This window comes from Musca autumnalis, unplaced genomic scaffold (assembly GCF_047663935.1).
Source record: "Musca autumnalis isolate F117 unplaced genomic scaffold, ASM4766393v1 scaffold_3, whole genome shotgun sequence".
NCBI lineage: Eukaryota > Metazoa > Arthropoda > Insecta > Diptera > Muscidae > Musca > Musca autumnalis.
This window is the reverse complement of record NW_027411866.1, coordinates 33,379,160-33,394,719: the sequence shown is the minus strand read 5'-3', so window position 1 is coordinate 33,394,719 and position 15,560 is coordinate 33,379,160. Positions and strand designations below refer to the sequence as shown.

Here is a 15,560-nt window from a genome sequence, read left to right as displayed (position 1 = left end):
GGATGAGGACGTCTCTAAGATGACCCTCGATTTGCAACCAGTAACCCGTACTGATCCGCCCATTGGGGTCAGCCTTGTCAATGATGGCCACTCTCAGGTCAGCCGAAACTGTCGGTCGCATAGGGTTTGTCAGGAGACTTGATTGCTGGTTCACAAGGTTTTTGTGAAGCTACAGCAACTGTGGAAGTATTGTTCTTCCCTGTGTTGTCCTTCACACTATCCTTGATCCTGACTCGCAAAGTTTCTGCGAAGTGACAGCTGCTGTGGAGTTCTTGGTTCCACAGTTGCTATCTCCTGCACTAACTTTGTTAGTCGTTACAGCAGAGGTAGATGAGATGATTGGTTGTGACAGCGTTGATTTCTTCGCAGCTGGAGGTAGCTCCTCTTCACTTCTACGGGTGCAGTTGAATTGGTCGCTGAGGCATCGCCAGCCTTTGGAGATGCCGACACTGCCACAGACCCATCATCTCGTTTGAGGTGCTTCCCCCTGCCCATCAATTGACCCACCTCCATCACCTTGTTTAGAGGCTTTGAAAGGGGGGCAATAGAAGGGTTTGGGGAGGCATCTGGTTTTCTGGGCCTGGTTTTTTTTTACCTTTTTGGCTTCTTCACAGCCTGTGTGGGCTGTGATTTAGCCAGGTCAGTTGCGGGTAGAGTGTTCCATTTGAGTTTCGACAGGATTCCCTCCCTCACACGACGTGGGAATTTCATTAATTGGAAAATCCTTAATTGTTAAGTTAGGATATTTTCTTTCGAACCTCCTCACAAACTTTAGGTTCTTCCAAATTCATTTAAATTCCCTTTCGGTGATATTTTTGTGGTCTTTGTTGACAAATCGTTTGCAATACGAAGTCGCAAAACGATCGTCTTCTGTCCATTGCTTCTTTACTCGCGGCGCTTTTAGACTTTGAAGGTTTTTGTGGCTCATCCATGTCGTCCATGGTTGCGCCACACTCTCTGACAACCTTATCCACCGCAGTTTGTCTGAGAAGCAATGGTTAGTAGCTTGGAGATACGACCATGTCAGACAAAAGTGGCGACTCAGCTTGACCGCTGGAGGGACAATAGTAATATCCATTGTTCCTTCCTCATTGGTTAGAGTTGAGTCGTTTACATCTTCGACCTATTCGCTCTCCATCTTGTTTAGTGGGAGAACATTTTCCTCAATTTTTGAGAGAAGTTCCCTACTGTGTCTGTTTAGACTATCGTTAATGATGTCCAAAACCGGGCTCTCGTCCCCGCCCCTAGTGGTAGGTGGTAGGGGAAATTGAGGAAGAATTGTCCATGTTCCTAATCGTCAACGAGAGAGGTGGTTATACTTGTAGAAGTGAAGACTGAGGGTCCCAAGGCATCCACACCAACATCAGTCGAAGTTTTTGGTTTTTTTTTTGAGGTTTTTTTTTGGGGTTTTTTAAAAGTTCGAATATCCATACGTTATTGAGTTGTTGGAAGGTCAAGAGGTCAACCGTGGCATTGCCTCCTTTCCACGGCAAGGGCTTGACAAACCAAGTCTGTTACCCGTTGATTCGCCCAGGTATCAACGATGCTCCGTTCAAATACAGTTTAAAGGTACCCCACTGCAAACCTTGAAACACCGATAGGCACGAGTATTACGCATAACACCCTGGTATTGGGGGATCTCTGATGGTTAGGAGATCGCTACTTGGATAACCTTTGGTCAGTCGCACTTTAACGTTCTCCAAATGTCATGTAGAACCGGAGTATAAACTCCATTCAGGATTACATATCGAGTACCGAGTAATTGCGACCTAAGCCCCTGCATCGCGTCAAGATTGTTACCCCTGACAGGGGGAAAGGGGCTTTGTATACATAATCCGCTGGTCTATCTGGCCACGACCGAATCTTGTCTAGAGAGTCCGGGCTCTTCGGCTACTCAAAAGTTTCCGATTCTGGACTTTTGATAATTCATTAAGTTGCATGTTCTTCCGGCTTTAAGTCAAAGCACATTCAAAGGACACATTCAGCCGACACATGCTCACCTGATTGCGCTTGAATGATAGTGACATCCATTCCGTCTTCAGATCGGGATGTGTAGTAGAGATTATAGGCGTGAGAGCTACGTAAACCTGAGTCGCAGAGAAAGTTCGTGTGCTATTGAGTGTTATATGAAACGATTTAAGCTTTACAACCCCTAAAAAAAATAGTAGTCCATTCCCGTCGCCTTTGACACTTTGCCAGTATACATATATTTGACACCATTTGTGAAGTAATTGTTCTTGTTCAGATGTCCAAATATAGTTAAAAGCTTGAAACAAGTATTGTATTATGTTTTAAAAGGAACCATTCAAACCGTATGTTATAAGTCCCAATTTACATTAGGCGAGTTTACTTGCGGCAATTGTCAGTTTGTAGGTGAGAGAGGGTGCTGAGAGGCAAAGGGTTACCATATGCCTCACCTCTCTCTCCTACAAAATGACAATTGCCGCAAGTAAACTCGCCCAATGTAAATTGGGACTAACCCAAAAAAGTAAGGCTATGGGATATAGTAACCGCACATTACACTTTCAATCAAATTAACAAATCATTGACCCCTCTCCTCTATAAACAGAAAACCATAACATAGAACGATTTTTTTTAAATAAATAAAACTAAAAATAAACAACCAAAAAGTATATATGTACGAGTATGTTAGGTATTAAATAAAAATTCCAAAACAAAGAATTAAAACATAATTCAAAGAAAATAAAAACGAAACACAATAATAACAACCTAACCTACAAAACAATGTTTTTAAAACAATTTTTTATCAAGAATTTATTCTAAATAAAAAAGGAAAAATTCAAAAGAAGACCTTCAGTAATTTAACGAAATTTAGAATTGAAATATGTGAATAACAAAATAAACACACAAATGCGATCCATTAATTATAATTAAGACAAAAAACATAAAATATGGAAATTGTTTAATATTAAATTAATTTTAGTATTAGCTTAAAACAATAATAACAAAATATTGTTGTAACTATCAAACCAAACAACAATTATTAATTATAAAAAAAAATACTTTTATGGTTTGACTACGATGACGATGTTGATAATGATAATGACGACGATGATGATGATACTCAATTGAAAATTAAACAATATTTGTACATAAGATCAAAAGATCTTATAAAAAATACTAAAAAAAGGTAAAATGAAAAAATATTAAAAATTATATATTACCATTATTATTATTAGAAATGTAATGCAAATATAAAAATATATGAATCAAAAAAAAAAAAAAAGTTTGGCAAATTTTGTTTAATTTCAAATTTGATGATGCTTTTCCTCAGGCCCAGTTAGGAGTAAAGCTGCTATTTTACAAAAGTGGGCAAAAGTCGGGTTATGTATAAGCCAAATATAGAGACTCGCAGTAACTTTTTCTTGTTCCTCCCATTTTTGACACCATGCTTTGTCTTATCACCCATAACTGGATCTTCCCTTACTGTACATACCACCAACACCAAGAGGCTCATATTCATATGCCTTACTATTGGCGCATCTTTAATATTCCTCAAGGCATTTTATTCTCAAACGCCCTTAGTACTGGCTTATCAGATTTCGGAAGCATATATGCTTCGGTCCATACAGCACGGTTTGTATCTGTGTTTTGTTGAGTATGATTTTTGTTTGTGGTGTTCACCACAAGACCATTGCTGAGGGTCACGCCTGACAAATGTTCCAATGCAGGGTAGGAAAGTTGGTAAGTATTTTATAATATGGCTTTTATAATATTGCTAAGCAAACAACTTTGTCGATAGACAACGCCATCAGTCTATAAAACAGCCCTTTACCTAACTAAAAGCGGCGACTCCTAGATGACTTTTAAAGTTGTTTCCAAAAACACATCCTCTCCCAAAAGGAAATTGGTCACAAAATTTTCTTTTTCACATTGTTTAACAAAGGTTTTTATTATTTTTTTTTTTTTTACAACACATTGGAGCACATGGTGTTTTAAAACCCCTCATGCAATTGATGGTTGATATTTCTCTCACTAGAAATTCCGCGATTCTTTAGTATCTCGTTCTAAGTTAGTTAAATGTAATATAAATTGAAACTAATCTGAGGCAATTTCCACAGACCTCCTCTTTAATCAGTTTCGAATGTATAATGTTTGCGACCATCACCGGGATATTGTTTAACTGCAACGGGGCGATACATTCTGTAGTTCTCCAACCAGTAGTACAAAACTAGGCAACCAGCCATGCAGCCCAAAAAGCCCAACCAATATGTGCTGTTGGCATAACGGGGTGGAGCAGGTTGAGACCAACGATCTTCACTGTACAAATCGGCTTCAGCATGGAACTGGAATGGCAAACAATAATCACATTAATATGATGCAGAACTTTAAAACGAACAACTTACAGTTTCATGCAAGTTACGCTTCAATTCGGGAAAATCATAGGGATAATAGGGATCACGGGCCTCAATACCCAAACCGCCCTCCAATTTGGGATAATCACCATAGCCCAAACCATTGTCGGCATAGGGTTTGTATTCTTCGGGCAGTAGGAAGTATTTTTTGGCAGCTGCTTCACGTTCAGCATCGGTTTGTGGGAATTTACCAGCTTTGTAATCCTTATTCCAACCGGCCACTAAAACAATAACATAGCAAAGTAAAAACAACTCGAGGTTACGTAAACGACGAAACTTTTTCTTGAGATTTTGTAAAAAAAATTGATTTAGTCTTGCAATACCGTGGACTTACTTGACCTGGCTGCTTGACGCAACACAGCTGGATTGTTGGCAGTCAATTTTTGCACAAATTTGAAGGTATTCATTAACGGAGCCATTGTGGTAGCTGGTTAGAACAGTTTCCTCTAATTTCCACAGCAAGAATTCCAAATTGATGGGAAATGACAGCAAATGTCAAAACACAGCAGCAAATTTTTTGACATTTGCAATGTTTGTTTTTATTTTGATTTTCGTATGTAGTGTCATCATTTCGTGGTGAGTGATGTTGTAATCATTCACTTTGAGTTGAGCCATCATTTTTCAGTGAATGGCTTTTATTTGTGCCGGTTTGTAGGGATCTTCAAACAAATGCTTATAAAATGTGACCAACGGAGTGCCTTTTTCATAACTCCGTGTGGACTGCATCAAAGGATGTAGTGAAATCATAGCACCCACATGCACGACTTCCAAATAATTGCTCTCATGGTATAAGTAAAGAGGTAGATTTTAATGAAAAAAATCTATAGCAACCTTGTTTTTCTTGAATTCCTAAAACTTCAAAATAAAAGCAACAAGTGGGTTTGTTTACAATGCATTTTTGAGCATTTTATAAAAACCCCGAAAAATGAATGAAGAGTTAAGTTTTCTCCACATAATCGAGTTGTGGATATGATAAACTGATAGTTTCAATGCAAATCTCACCAATTTCTTCCATACAAATGGTCTAAAAACAATTTTAAAAATCATTGAATTCGATTGTTTTTAAAATTGTTTGGCATATTATTCAAACACCACACACACATACACAGTCTGTTTATATTGTTTTGAAGTTTTAGGCATACTCGAATGAAAAAATTTAAATTGACATAAAGCTTTGGCTAACCTTTCTTATTAAACCATGATTGCTCTGTTCCAGAACAGCAAGAATCTACTAATTTTTACTATTTTTTCCTATAACATAAAGGACAAAATGTTATCGTAGTAAAAAATGGTAGCTTCTTGCAGTTTCTGGACCAGAGCAAATGTTGTAAAGTTCTATATTGTTGTATATTTTGGATGACTAATTGTATGACAATTTACAACAATTTGTTTTGAAAATTCATTTTCGATCAGTCGTGGAATTCTGTAACTCATCGGTAAAATTGAAGCGCATAATTATGAATGAAAAGCTCAAAAGTTCGTCGCTAACTTACTTAAAAATATCAGTAATTACCCAAATTATAAGCATTTTAATTTTACCAACAATTGTCGGTAGCATGGCCAATAAAGAAGGTCATCCAAATTCTCCAAAAAAATACAACTCTGCACCTTCATTTGTTGTCAAAAGTTGTTGTTGCTGTTAATAAAAATTATTTCGCCTTGATTTTGTTATAATTAAAAATTTTTATTTATTTTTGAAATTGAAATGTTTTATTCGCGATATTTCAAATGAATTTAATTTTTTTTAAACATTTAGTTGAAATAACCAAAATTTGTTTTTCATAATTTTGCTATTGGTAACTATGTTTTTTTGTTCAATATCAAACTACGACAATATATTTTGACAGGAAATGGAGGTATTAGCTTGTCTCTTTGGTAGTGTTGGGCAATCTCGTTCATTGAGCGGATCGATCTTTTTCATTCCGTTCACCAAAAAGATCCGGGTCGTTTACTTCGTTCGTTGGCTCTTTTTCGTTCAACAATACATTTGAATGTATTTTTTTCTTTTGAAGTCGTTCGTTCTCTGCTGCATATGACTCCGTCGTTCTTTTCACCGAATCGTTCTTTTGATAATGTTCGGTCACGAATGACACAACAGTTGTGTTACTTGCTTGTTTGTGTGCTAATGGGGGTGGTTTTGTTTCTGATCGTCGTGGTGGTGGTTTTGATATGAAAGAACCAGATGAACGAATGATGCAAAAGAATGATATGACCGAGATGTGCTACTGAATGAGATGAGTTACTGAGCGAGAGTAGCTCTATGAATCATTGTTTGTTTTGTGTGGAAATTTGTGCTGCTTGCGCTAGCGCAGCGTTTGTTTAGAGTTTGACTGCAAAACCAATGCTGCTAATTTTGTAAGCAGCAATGACTCGTCCATCGGGGATCTAAATGAACGATATAAAAGAATGAGCTGGATACGGATCCGTTCGTTCTTTTCACGGAATCGTTCCTTTGAGCCGGTTCGTTCATGAACGACGCAACTCTACTCTTTGGATGACCTTCTATTTGGATCATGGTCGGTAACTCAAAAAATGAGTTAACTAGGCGTTTACACATAGACAGTATTGGCAACACAATAGCAAAGATACAAACCATTTTCACCAATACATTCATACTTTTCTCTATACATATTTAAAAATTTATAAATGTATTTGTGAAAAAGGGTTGTATTTTTCCTATTGTCTTGCCAATACAGGCATTTGTAAACGCAGGGTAATACCCTAGACAGACGGCAGAGTTAATTTGCATTAAAAATGTCCTAATTTGAATTAATTTTTTACCCTGACAGACGATAGTTTCTGCATTTATGAAACAGCTGTTTGTGTTGTTTGTTTGTACCCAGCAGACCATTTCATAAAGCTTTACAAAAGTTCGCGAAATATTTGAGAAAAAAAAAAACAATTTGAAAAAGAGATTTGTTAGAAGGCGTGAAAAACGATTAGCTGCTATTCTATTCGCGAAAGACCACTACTTATTTTGAAGATACGCGAAAATTGCTGATTTGCTTTCCATTTTTATTTTCTTAAACATGGAAATTTGACAAAAGACAATTGATTTTCAACAGCATTGCCATATTGAAATTGCTAAATTCAGTTTAAATTTCCTTCGATTTTGGCCATTAAGAATGTGAATAATGCACGAATTAATTTGAATTAAGGCAGTTAATGCAAATTAACGCTGCCGTCTGTCTAGGGTATAAGACCAGAACGGAATAAATCGTCGCTTGTTTTGCTTGCTTCCAAATGTCAAATTATAAAGGATTGCCAGAGACTCTTTGCAAATCCGCCTGCGTTCTCCTTTAGGAGGCTCTGGCATTCCTTTATAATTTGACATTTGGAAGCAAGCAAAACAAGCGACGATTGATTCTGTTCTGGCCTTTAGATAATCGCACTACTGTAGTGTGAATACGAAAACACATTCAACGTTTCAGTATAAATGGGCGTCATTCCTCAACGTCAACGTTTGAGTAAAGTTTTGCATCATTTCTGATAAAAGAATAAAGAAAAAGTCAAAGCACTTTCCCCCATTATTATAAGTCTTCTTTTGTTATAGTTTGGATTTACCGAACAGATTTATAGCGTTCCGGCTAACTTAGAGCTAAAAGTGATGATTGAATTTCAAGGAAGAGCTTCTTGGCATTAACTTTCAATGTAAAAATTATAGCTTCGTTCCCGTACTTTTTAATGGTAAAACTCGTAAAAGAGAGAACTGCAAAAAATTTGTTCTCACACACAAGTTTTTTGAAATAGTTCGGGATGGGAAAAATGGAAAATATGTCAAATAAACTGGAACAAATGTCAAAGTCGGCGTATCAGCCAATCAGACGTATCAGCCAATTTGTCGTGTAAAAAGTTTTTAAAGAGAGCGTCATTCAGCGCCATTTTTGTTTAAAGAGAAGTGAACATTTTACAACTTTTTTGTGTATGGGAACGCTTTTTCGAGTAAAATATGTAAAAGTCGTAAAAATTTTAAAAACTCTTTAGTTATGGAACACAGCTTATATTTGTAATGTCTCCAAAATGGTTTATTTTGCGTATTCAAATCCATCAGATAGTAAAAGAACACATATAATAATGACCCTTTGTCTTTTATTCTTCTACCAGAATTGACACAAAACTTTACTCAAACGTTGGATGTTTTCCAACTTAAAGTCCAAAACACATCCAAGGCTTGCGTACAGTTAGTTGGACGTCATTTCTAGTAGAAAAATGTAATCTATTTTGCCCCTGCTCTTTTATTTTCCTATCAGAAATGACGTCCAATTTTGCTGAAATGTTGGATGTGTTTAGGGTTTAGCTTAGTTTGCCGTTACCGAAAAATCCTTGACGACAAAATAAAGCCGAAATGGCGCGCAACCGACCGATTGTATTTGGCCTCTAAGTAATCGACTTTTCCATTTTCTCCATAATCACAAGTCGACTTCGATTACACTTATCGATTGATCGATAGTCGACTTACCTATCCCTATACTGGTGGACAAAAACCGGCTTGCGTCTTGCTGGGGACATGGTTCCGTTCGTTCATTTCACGGAGTCGTTCCTTTGAACAAGTTTGTAGTGCTTTTGATTTTGGAAACCATTTTCCTTCCGGGAAATATTTGTGAAATACTCTCTTCATAAGACCATTGGGAAAAGCAGAGACATAATAATATTTAAATTTACAAAACCACAAAAGAAAAAACATCAACATGTCTGTGCGAGATCAAATCAAAATCGATATTGTAAGTAGATGATGTATGATAGCAACGTAACTAGTGACCATGATGCCTTCTTCTTGTTGACTTGGTTTTTCTTTATCTTCCAGGAATGGGGCCATGAACGTTTGGTACGTGCCCAACAAGTGGTTGAGATGCGTCCATATGATATAGAATCATGGTCCACGTTGCTGAGGGAAGCACAGCTGCGGCCGGTCAACGAGGTACGCAGCTTATACGAGTCTTTGGTAAATGTTTTCCCAACCACCGCCCGCTACTGGAAGATTTATATTGAACAAGAAATGAAGGGTCGTAACTTTGAAAGAGTGGAGAAGTTGTTTCAGCGTTCATTGGTTAAGATTTTGAATATAGATTTGTGGAAACTATATCTGACATATGTTAAGGAAACAAAGGCGGGTTTAAGTACCCACAAGTAAGTTGCGAATATATCAGCATATATTTCTGGTATATTTTCTAAAAAATTTTTGTCTTGATTTTAGGGAAAAACTGGCCCAGGCTTATGATTTCGCTTTGGAAAAAATTGGCATGGATTTACATTCGTTTTCCATATGGCAGGACTACATATCATTTTTGCGAAGTGTGGAAGCCGTTGGCAGTTATGCAGAAAATCAAAAAATCACCGCCGTGCGCAGAGTATATCAGAAAGCGGTTGTTACACCAATTGTGGGCATAGAACAACTTTGGAAAGATTATATCCAGTTTGAACATGGCATAAATCCCATTATTTCGGAAAAGATGAGCTTGGAAAGATCAAAGTAAGTACATATATGTGTGGTGATATATCAGTATTAAAGATGGGGAGACAGTAGATGAAGGAAGGATGGAAACGATTAGCATCAAAGAGTATAAAGAAACTGTCGCATTTTAGGGTACCGAGGTACTACTTTCATATCAATAGTCAGGAGCTCACCTTTTTGAACCGAACGGAGGCGAACGTTTCGCATAACGCCAGCACATGACCAGAACTGAACGATCCTTAAAGTATGTAAAGTTTCCTTTGGGGGAAATTAGTTTTAACTATAATGATTGATCCGAGATGTCTTTTTTATTTCATACATACGTTTAAATACCAAGTTATTATTATATTTCCTTTCCTCTAGGGATTACATGAATGCTCGCCGTGTCGCCAAGGAACTGGAAAATATAACAAAAGGTTTGAATCGTAATCTACCCGCAGTACCACCAAATTTGTCAAAAGAGGAAACCAAACAGGTAAATAGAAGCCCCGTAAAATCTGTTACATCTTCCAATTCAAAATTTAATATCACATGTTTACTTCCCTCAGGTTGAGCTGTGGAAAAAATTCATTGCCTTTGAAAAATCGAATCCTTTGCGTACCGAAGATACAGCTCTAATAACACGACGTGTTATGTTTGCCACGGAACAATGTTTGCTGGTTTTAACCCATCATCCAGCTGTTTGGCATCAGGCGGCACAATTTTTAGATCAAAGTTCAAAAGCTTTGACCGATAAAGGAGTGCGTATTGTGTTTTCCTATAATTCTATGTTTCATTTTCAGCATATTGTGGCAAACATTTGTGTGTGGGAAGAAATGACAGTGGTGGTCCTACGCGTAAAGCACAAGCAGCACATTTTGCCAATACTTGTAGTTGGCCCATTGATAAAGCTATCAATAAACTATGAGACTCTTGAGTCTCATTTGAACATACAAATTGAAACTGAAATGGATTTTTATTTATGCAAACAAAAAATGTCTGGAGGTATTGAAGAAATTGCACTGGTAGAAGACTTTTTTTGAAATCTAATTTCAAGATTTATTTGATTTCAATTTGAATTTTAGTTTGTTAATAATTTTATAATTGTCTCGTCATTGAAAATATGCAATTCCTTTGATGCTTCCTTGGACATTACTTTATTATGTGTCTGTGTTTTTTATATAACCTATGAAAAATTATTTCGAAACTGTATCAATTTTATTAAAAATTTATTTCTATATTGTGCCCACTTTAGGATACCCAAGCTGCCAAAATATTTGCTGATGAGTGTGCCAATATATTGGAACGCTCTATTAATGGTGTACTCAACAAAAATGCACTACTTTATTTTGCCTATGCCGACTTTGAAGAAGGACGTATGAAATATGATAAGGTACATGCTATGTATAATAGTTATTTGGCCATTCCTGACATAGATCCAACATTGGTAAGTGGAAATGTTAATATAAGTCTTAATTTAATGATTTAATTTATGGAAGGCATGTTTCAACTAGAATTAATTGAAGTTTTCCCATAGAAAATCCTATTCAGCTAGGCTGAATTGATGCTTTCCCATCGAATTGAAGTTTTCCAACAGAAAGCTCTATTCAGCCAGGCTGAATTGAAGTTTTCCCATAAAAAACTATTCAGCCAGGTTGAATTGAAGTTTTCCCATAGAAAACTGTATTCAGCCAGGATGAATTGAAGTTTTCTCATTGAAAACTCTATTCAGCCAGGTTGAATTGAAGTTTTCCCATAGAAAACTCTTTTCAGCCGGGATGAATTGAAGTTTTCTCATTGAAAACTCTATTCAGCCAGGTTGAATTGAAGTTTTCCCATAGAAAACTCTATTCAGTCAGGCTGAATTGAAGTTTTCCCATAGAAAACTCCATTCAGCCAGGCTGAATTGAAGTTTTCCCATAGAAAACTCCATTCAGCCAGGCTGAATTGAAGTTTTCCCATAGAAAACTCCATTCAGCCAGGCTGAATTGAAGTTTTCCCATAGAAAACTCCATTCAGCCAGGCTGAATTGAAGTTTTCCCATAGAAAACTCCATTCAGCCAGGCTGAATTGAAGTTTTCCCATAGAAAACTCCATTCAGCCAGGCTGAATTGAAGTTTTCCCATAGAAAACTCCATTCAGCCAGGCTGAATTGAAGTTTTCCCATAGAAAACTCCATTCAGCCAGGCTGAATTGAAGTTTTCCCATAGAAAACTCTATTCAGCCAGGCTGAATTGAAGTTTTCCCATAGAAAACTCTATTCAGCCAGGCTGAATTGAAGTTTTCCCATAGAAAACTCTATTCAGCCAGGCTGAATTGAAGTTTTCCCATAGAAAACTCTATTCAGCCAGGCTGAATTGAAGTTTTCCCATAGAAAACTCTATTCAGCCAGGCTGAATTGAAGTTTTCCCATAGAAAACTCTATTCAGCCAGGCTGAATTGAAGTTTTCCCATAGAAAACTCTATTCAGCCAGGCTGAATTGAAGTTTTCCCATAGAAAACTCTATTCAGCCAGGCTGAATTGAAGTTTTCCCATAGAAAACTCCATTCAGCCAGGCTGAATTGAAGTTTTCCCATAGAAAACTCTATTCAGCCAGGCTGAATTGAAGTTTTCCCATAGAAAACTCTATTCAGCCAGGCTGAATTGAAGTTTTCCCATAGAAAACTCTATTCAGCCAGGCTGAATTGAAGTTTTCCCATAGAAAACTCTATTCAGCCAGGCTGAATTGAAGTTTTCCCATAGAAAACTCTATTCAGCCAGGCTGAATTGAAGTTTTCCCATAGAAAACTCTATTCAGCCAGGCTGAATTGAAGTTTTCCCATAGAAAACTCTATTCAGCCAGGCTGAATTGAAGTTTTCCCATAGAAAACTCTATTCAGCCAGGCTGAATTGAAGTTTTCCCATAGAAAACTCTATTCAGCCAGGCTGAATTGAAGTTTTCCCATAGAAAACTCTATTCAGCCAGGCTGAATTGAAGTTTTCCCATAGAAAACTCTATTCAGCCAGGCTGAATTGAAGTTTTCCCATAGAAAACTCTATTCAGCCAGGCTGAATTGAAGTTTTCCCATAGAAAACTCTATTCAGCCAGGCTGAATTGAAGTTTTCCCATAGAAAACTCTATTCAGCCAGGCTGAATTGAAGTTTTCCCATAGAAAACTCTATTCAGCCAGGCTGAATTGAAGTTTTCCCATAGAAAACTCTATTCAGCCAGGCTGAATTGAAGTTTTCCCATAGAAAACTCTATTCAGCCAGGCTGAATTGAAGTTTTCCCATAGAAAACTCTATTCAGCCAGGCTGAATTGAAGTTTTCCCATAGAAAACTCTATTCAGCCAGGCTGAATTGAAGTTTTCCCATAGAAAACTCTATTCAGCCAGGCTGAATTGAAGTTTTCCCATAGAAAACTCTATTCAGCCAGGCTGAATTGAAGTTTTCCCATAGAAAACTCTATTCAGCCAGGCTGAATTGAAGTTTTCCCATAGAAAACTCTATTCAGCCAGGCTGAATTGAAGTTTTCCCATAGAATTGAATTGAAGTTTTCCCATCGAAAACTCTATTCAGCCATGGGAAAACTTCAATTCAGCCTGGCTGAATAGAGTTTTCCATGGGAAAACTTTATTCAGTCAGGCTGAATAGAGTTTTCCATGGGAAAACTTTATTCAGTCAGGCTGAATAGAGTTTTCCATGGGAAAACTTTATTCAGTCAGGCTGAATAGAGTTTTCCATGGGAAAACTTTATTCAGTCAGGCTGAATAGAGTTTTCCATGGGAAAACTTTATTCAGTCAGGCTGAATTGACGTTTTTGCTATCGGAAACTTTATAACCATGCTGAAGTTTTTTTGTAGAAAATTCCCAATTCCGCCCGCCAATAATTAATTTTTGATGTAGAAAACATATCTCAGTTCAGCTTTCAATTGAGAGTATAAGAATAGTAACCGATAATACCTACTTTCTTTCCTTCAGGCCTATGTCCAATACATGAAATTCGCCCGCCGTGCCGAGGGCATTAAATCAGCACGTGCCGTCTTTAAGAAGGCCCGTGAAGATGTACGTTCCCGTTACCATGTTTTTGTGGCAGCCGCCCTAATGGAATACTATTGTTCTAAGGATAAGGATATTGCTTTTCGTATCTTTGAATTGGGTCTGAAACGTTTCGGTGGTAGTCCAGAATATGTTATGTGTTATATAGATTATTTGTCGCATTTGAATGAGGATAATAATACGAGAGTGTTGTTCGAACGGGTCCTTTCCTCTGGAGGTCTTACACCACAACATAGTGTAAATATATGGAATCGTTTCTTGGAATTTGAATCAAATATTGGTGATCTATCGAGTATAGTTAAGGTGGAGAGAAGACGGAGTGCGGTATTGGAGAATGTAAGTAGAAGGAAGGGACGACTATAACAAGGGGTTATTAATCATCTCCTCCTTTTAGTTAAAAGAATATGAAGGCAAAGAAACTGCCCAATTGGTAGATCGTTATAAGTTTTTGGATTTGTATCCTTGTACCACAATAGAGTTAAGATCCATTGGTTATACAGAGGCAAGTATGTGGACTTTAACATGGTATAATTACCTTTAACCCCCTTATATTTTGTAGAATGTAGGTATAACTTTGAATAAGCTGCCAACGGCTTCTGTTCCCGGAGCCCCAGCGACCAAAGAAGAACCTGAAACCGAACCTGCTGTGCAATTACCCAAGCCTGATTTTTCACAATTTATTCCATTTAAACCCAAGGCAAATGCCTATCCAGGGGCACATCCTCTGGCCGGTGGTGTATTTCCCCAGCCACCAGCATTGGCGGCCTTGTGTGCCACATTACCACCGCCCATTTGTTTCCGGGGTCCATTTGTATCAATTGAGATGTTGTTTGATATCTTCAATCGTATTAAGTTGACAGATGGTAATAATTTTAAACCACCATAGAGATTTATTGTTATAACCTAACTTTCTTTGTAGCACCACCACTACCCTCTGGTGATCCTGGTTGTGATACGAAGATCTTTGATTTGGCCAAATCTGTCCACTGGATTGTGGATGAAAGTGTCTGTTCGGGAGATGCAACGGCAGGCATTAAACGACGCCGCATGCTACCCGGTGGTGATGACAGTGATGAAGAAACTCCAACTGCTGCACCACCTGTTAATGATATCTATCGTCTAAGACAACAGAAGCGTTTTTCCAAAGTGTAGTTTCACGAAAACTGAATGCGTAGGGAGAAGAAGAAAAAACGAATTCGTTTTTTAATTTATTGTACAATTTGTTTTTTTATAAGAGATGCATACATAAATATTTACTTACACTATAATGATACATATACATACATATATACAAATTAATAAAGCAGGCAAAACTTTTTAACAAACCGTACATGGTCCTTAATTTTATTTTATTTAAGACATGGCCGCCTCAAAGAGGATTCATTGCGTCGAAAAAATCCGACAAACCCTTGGAGGAGGAATTGGTAAAGGATGATTCGCTGATACCTCTAACCTACAAAAATGGCAAAGCCAGGGAAACGATGAACAAGAAAGCGTATCGAAGGGCATTTACCTACGCCAATAAAGATCAGAATACCATAAACGAAAGGAAATTTTAGCTTATATGGTCTAACCTCAAGTTTGTGAGGAAGTTCGGGAGGAACTATCCTCATATATCTAGGTTAGGTTAGGGGATGTGCAGTCACTAATTGTGACTGCGTCACTCGGAGACCTTCCGGTCCATTGTGATCATCCAGTAGAAAAGAGCTACAG

At 37.4% G+C, this 15,560-nt stretch overlaps 2 protein-coding genes across 2 annotated transcripts; one reads left to right on the top strand and one right to left on the bottom strand.

Annotated features, from left to right (window-relative positions):
• Nucleotides 1-3,880: 3,880 nt before the first annotated feature.
• ND-ASHI (NADH:ubiquinone oxidoreductase subunit ASHI) lies at nucleotides 3,881-4,906 on the bottom strand. Its single transcript, XM_073979570.1, has 3 exons — nucleotides 4,711-4,906; nucleotides 4,368-4,597; nucleotides 3,881-4,307 (listed from the first exon to the last, which is right to left on the bottom strand). Exons 1-3 carry the CDS (start codon nucleotides 4,793-4,795, stop codon nucleotides 4,092-4,094), a joined length of 531 nt encoding a protein of 176 aa, XP_073835671.1. The 5' UTR covers nucleotides 4,796-4,906; the 3' UTR covers nucleotides 3,881-4,091.
• Nucleotides 4,907-8,817: 3,911 nt separating this feature from the next.
• On the top strand, nucleotides 8,818-15,175 carry su(f) (cleavage stimulation factor subunit su(f)). The gene is made up of 10 exons (XM_073972472.1): nucleotides 8,818-9,097; nucleotides 9,181-9,503; nucleotides 9,571-9,846; nucleotides 10,192-10,303; nucleotides 10,377-10,568; nucleotides 11,063-11,254; nucleotides 13,770-14,183; nucleotides 14,242-14,349; nucleotides 14,407-14,710; nucleotides 14,767-15,175. The coding sequence occupies exons 1-10, from the start codon at nucleotides 9,065-9,067 to the stop codon at nucleotides 14,997-14,999; spliced, it is 2,187 nt and encodes a 728-aa protein (XP_073828573.1). The 5' UTR covers nucleotides 8,818-9,064; the 3' UTR covers nucleotides 15,000-15,175.
• The last annotated feature ends 385 nt before the right edge of the window (nucleotides 15,176-15,560 follow it).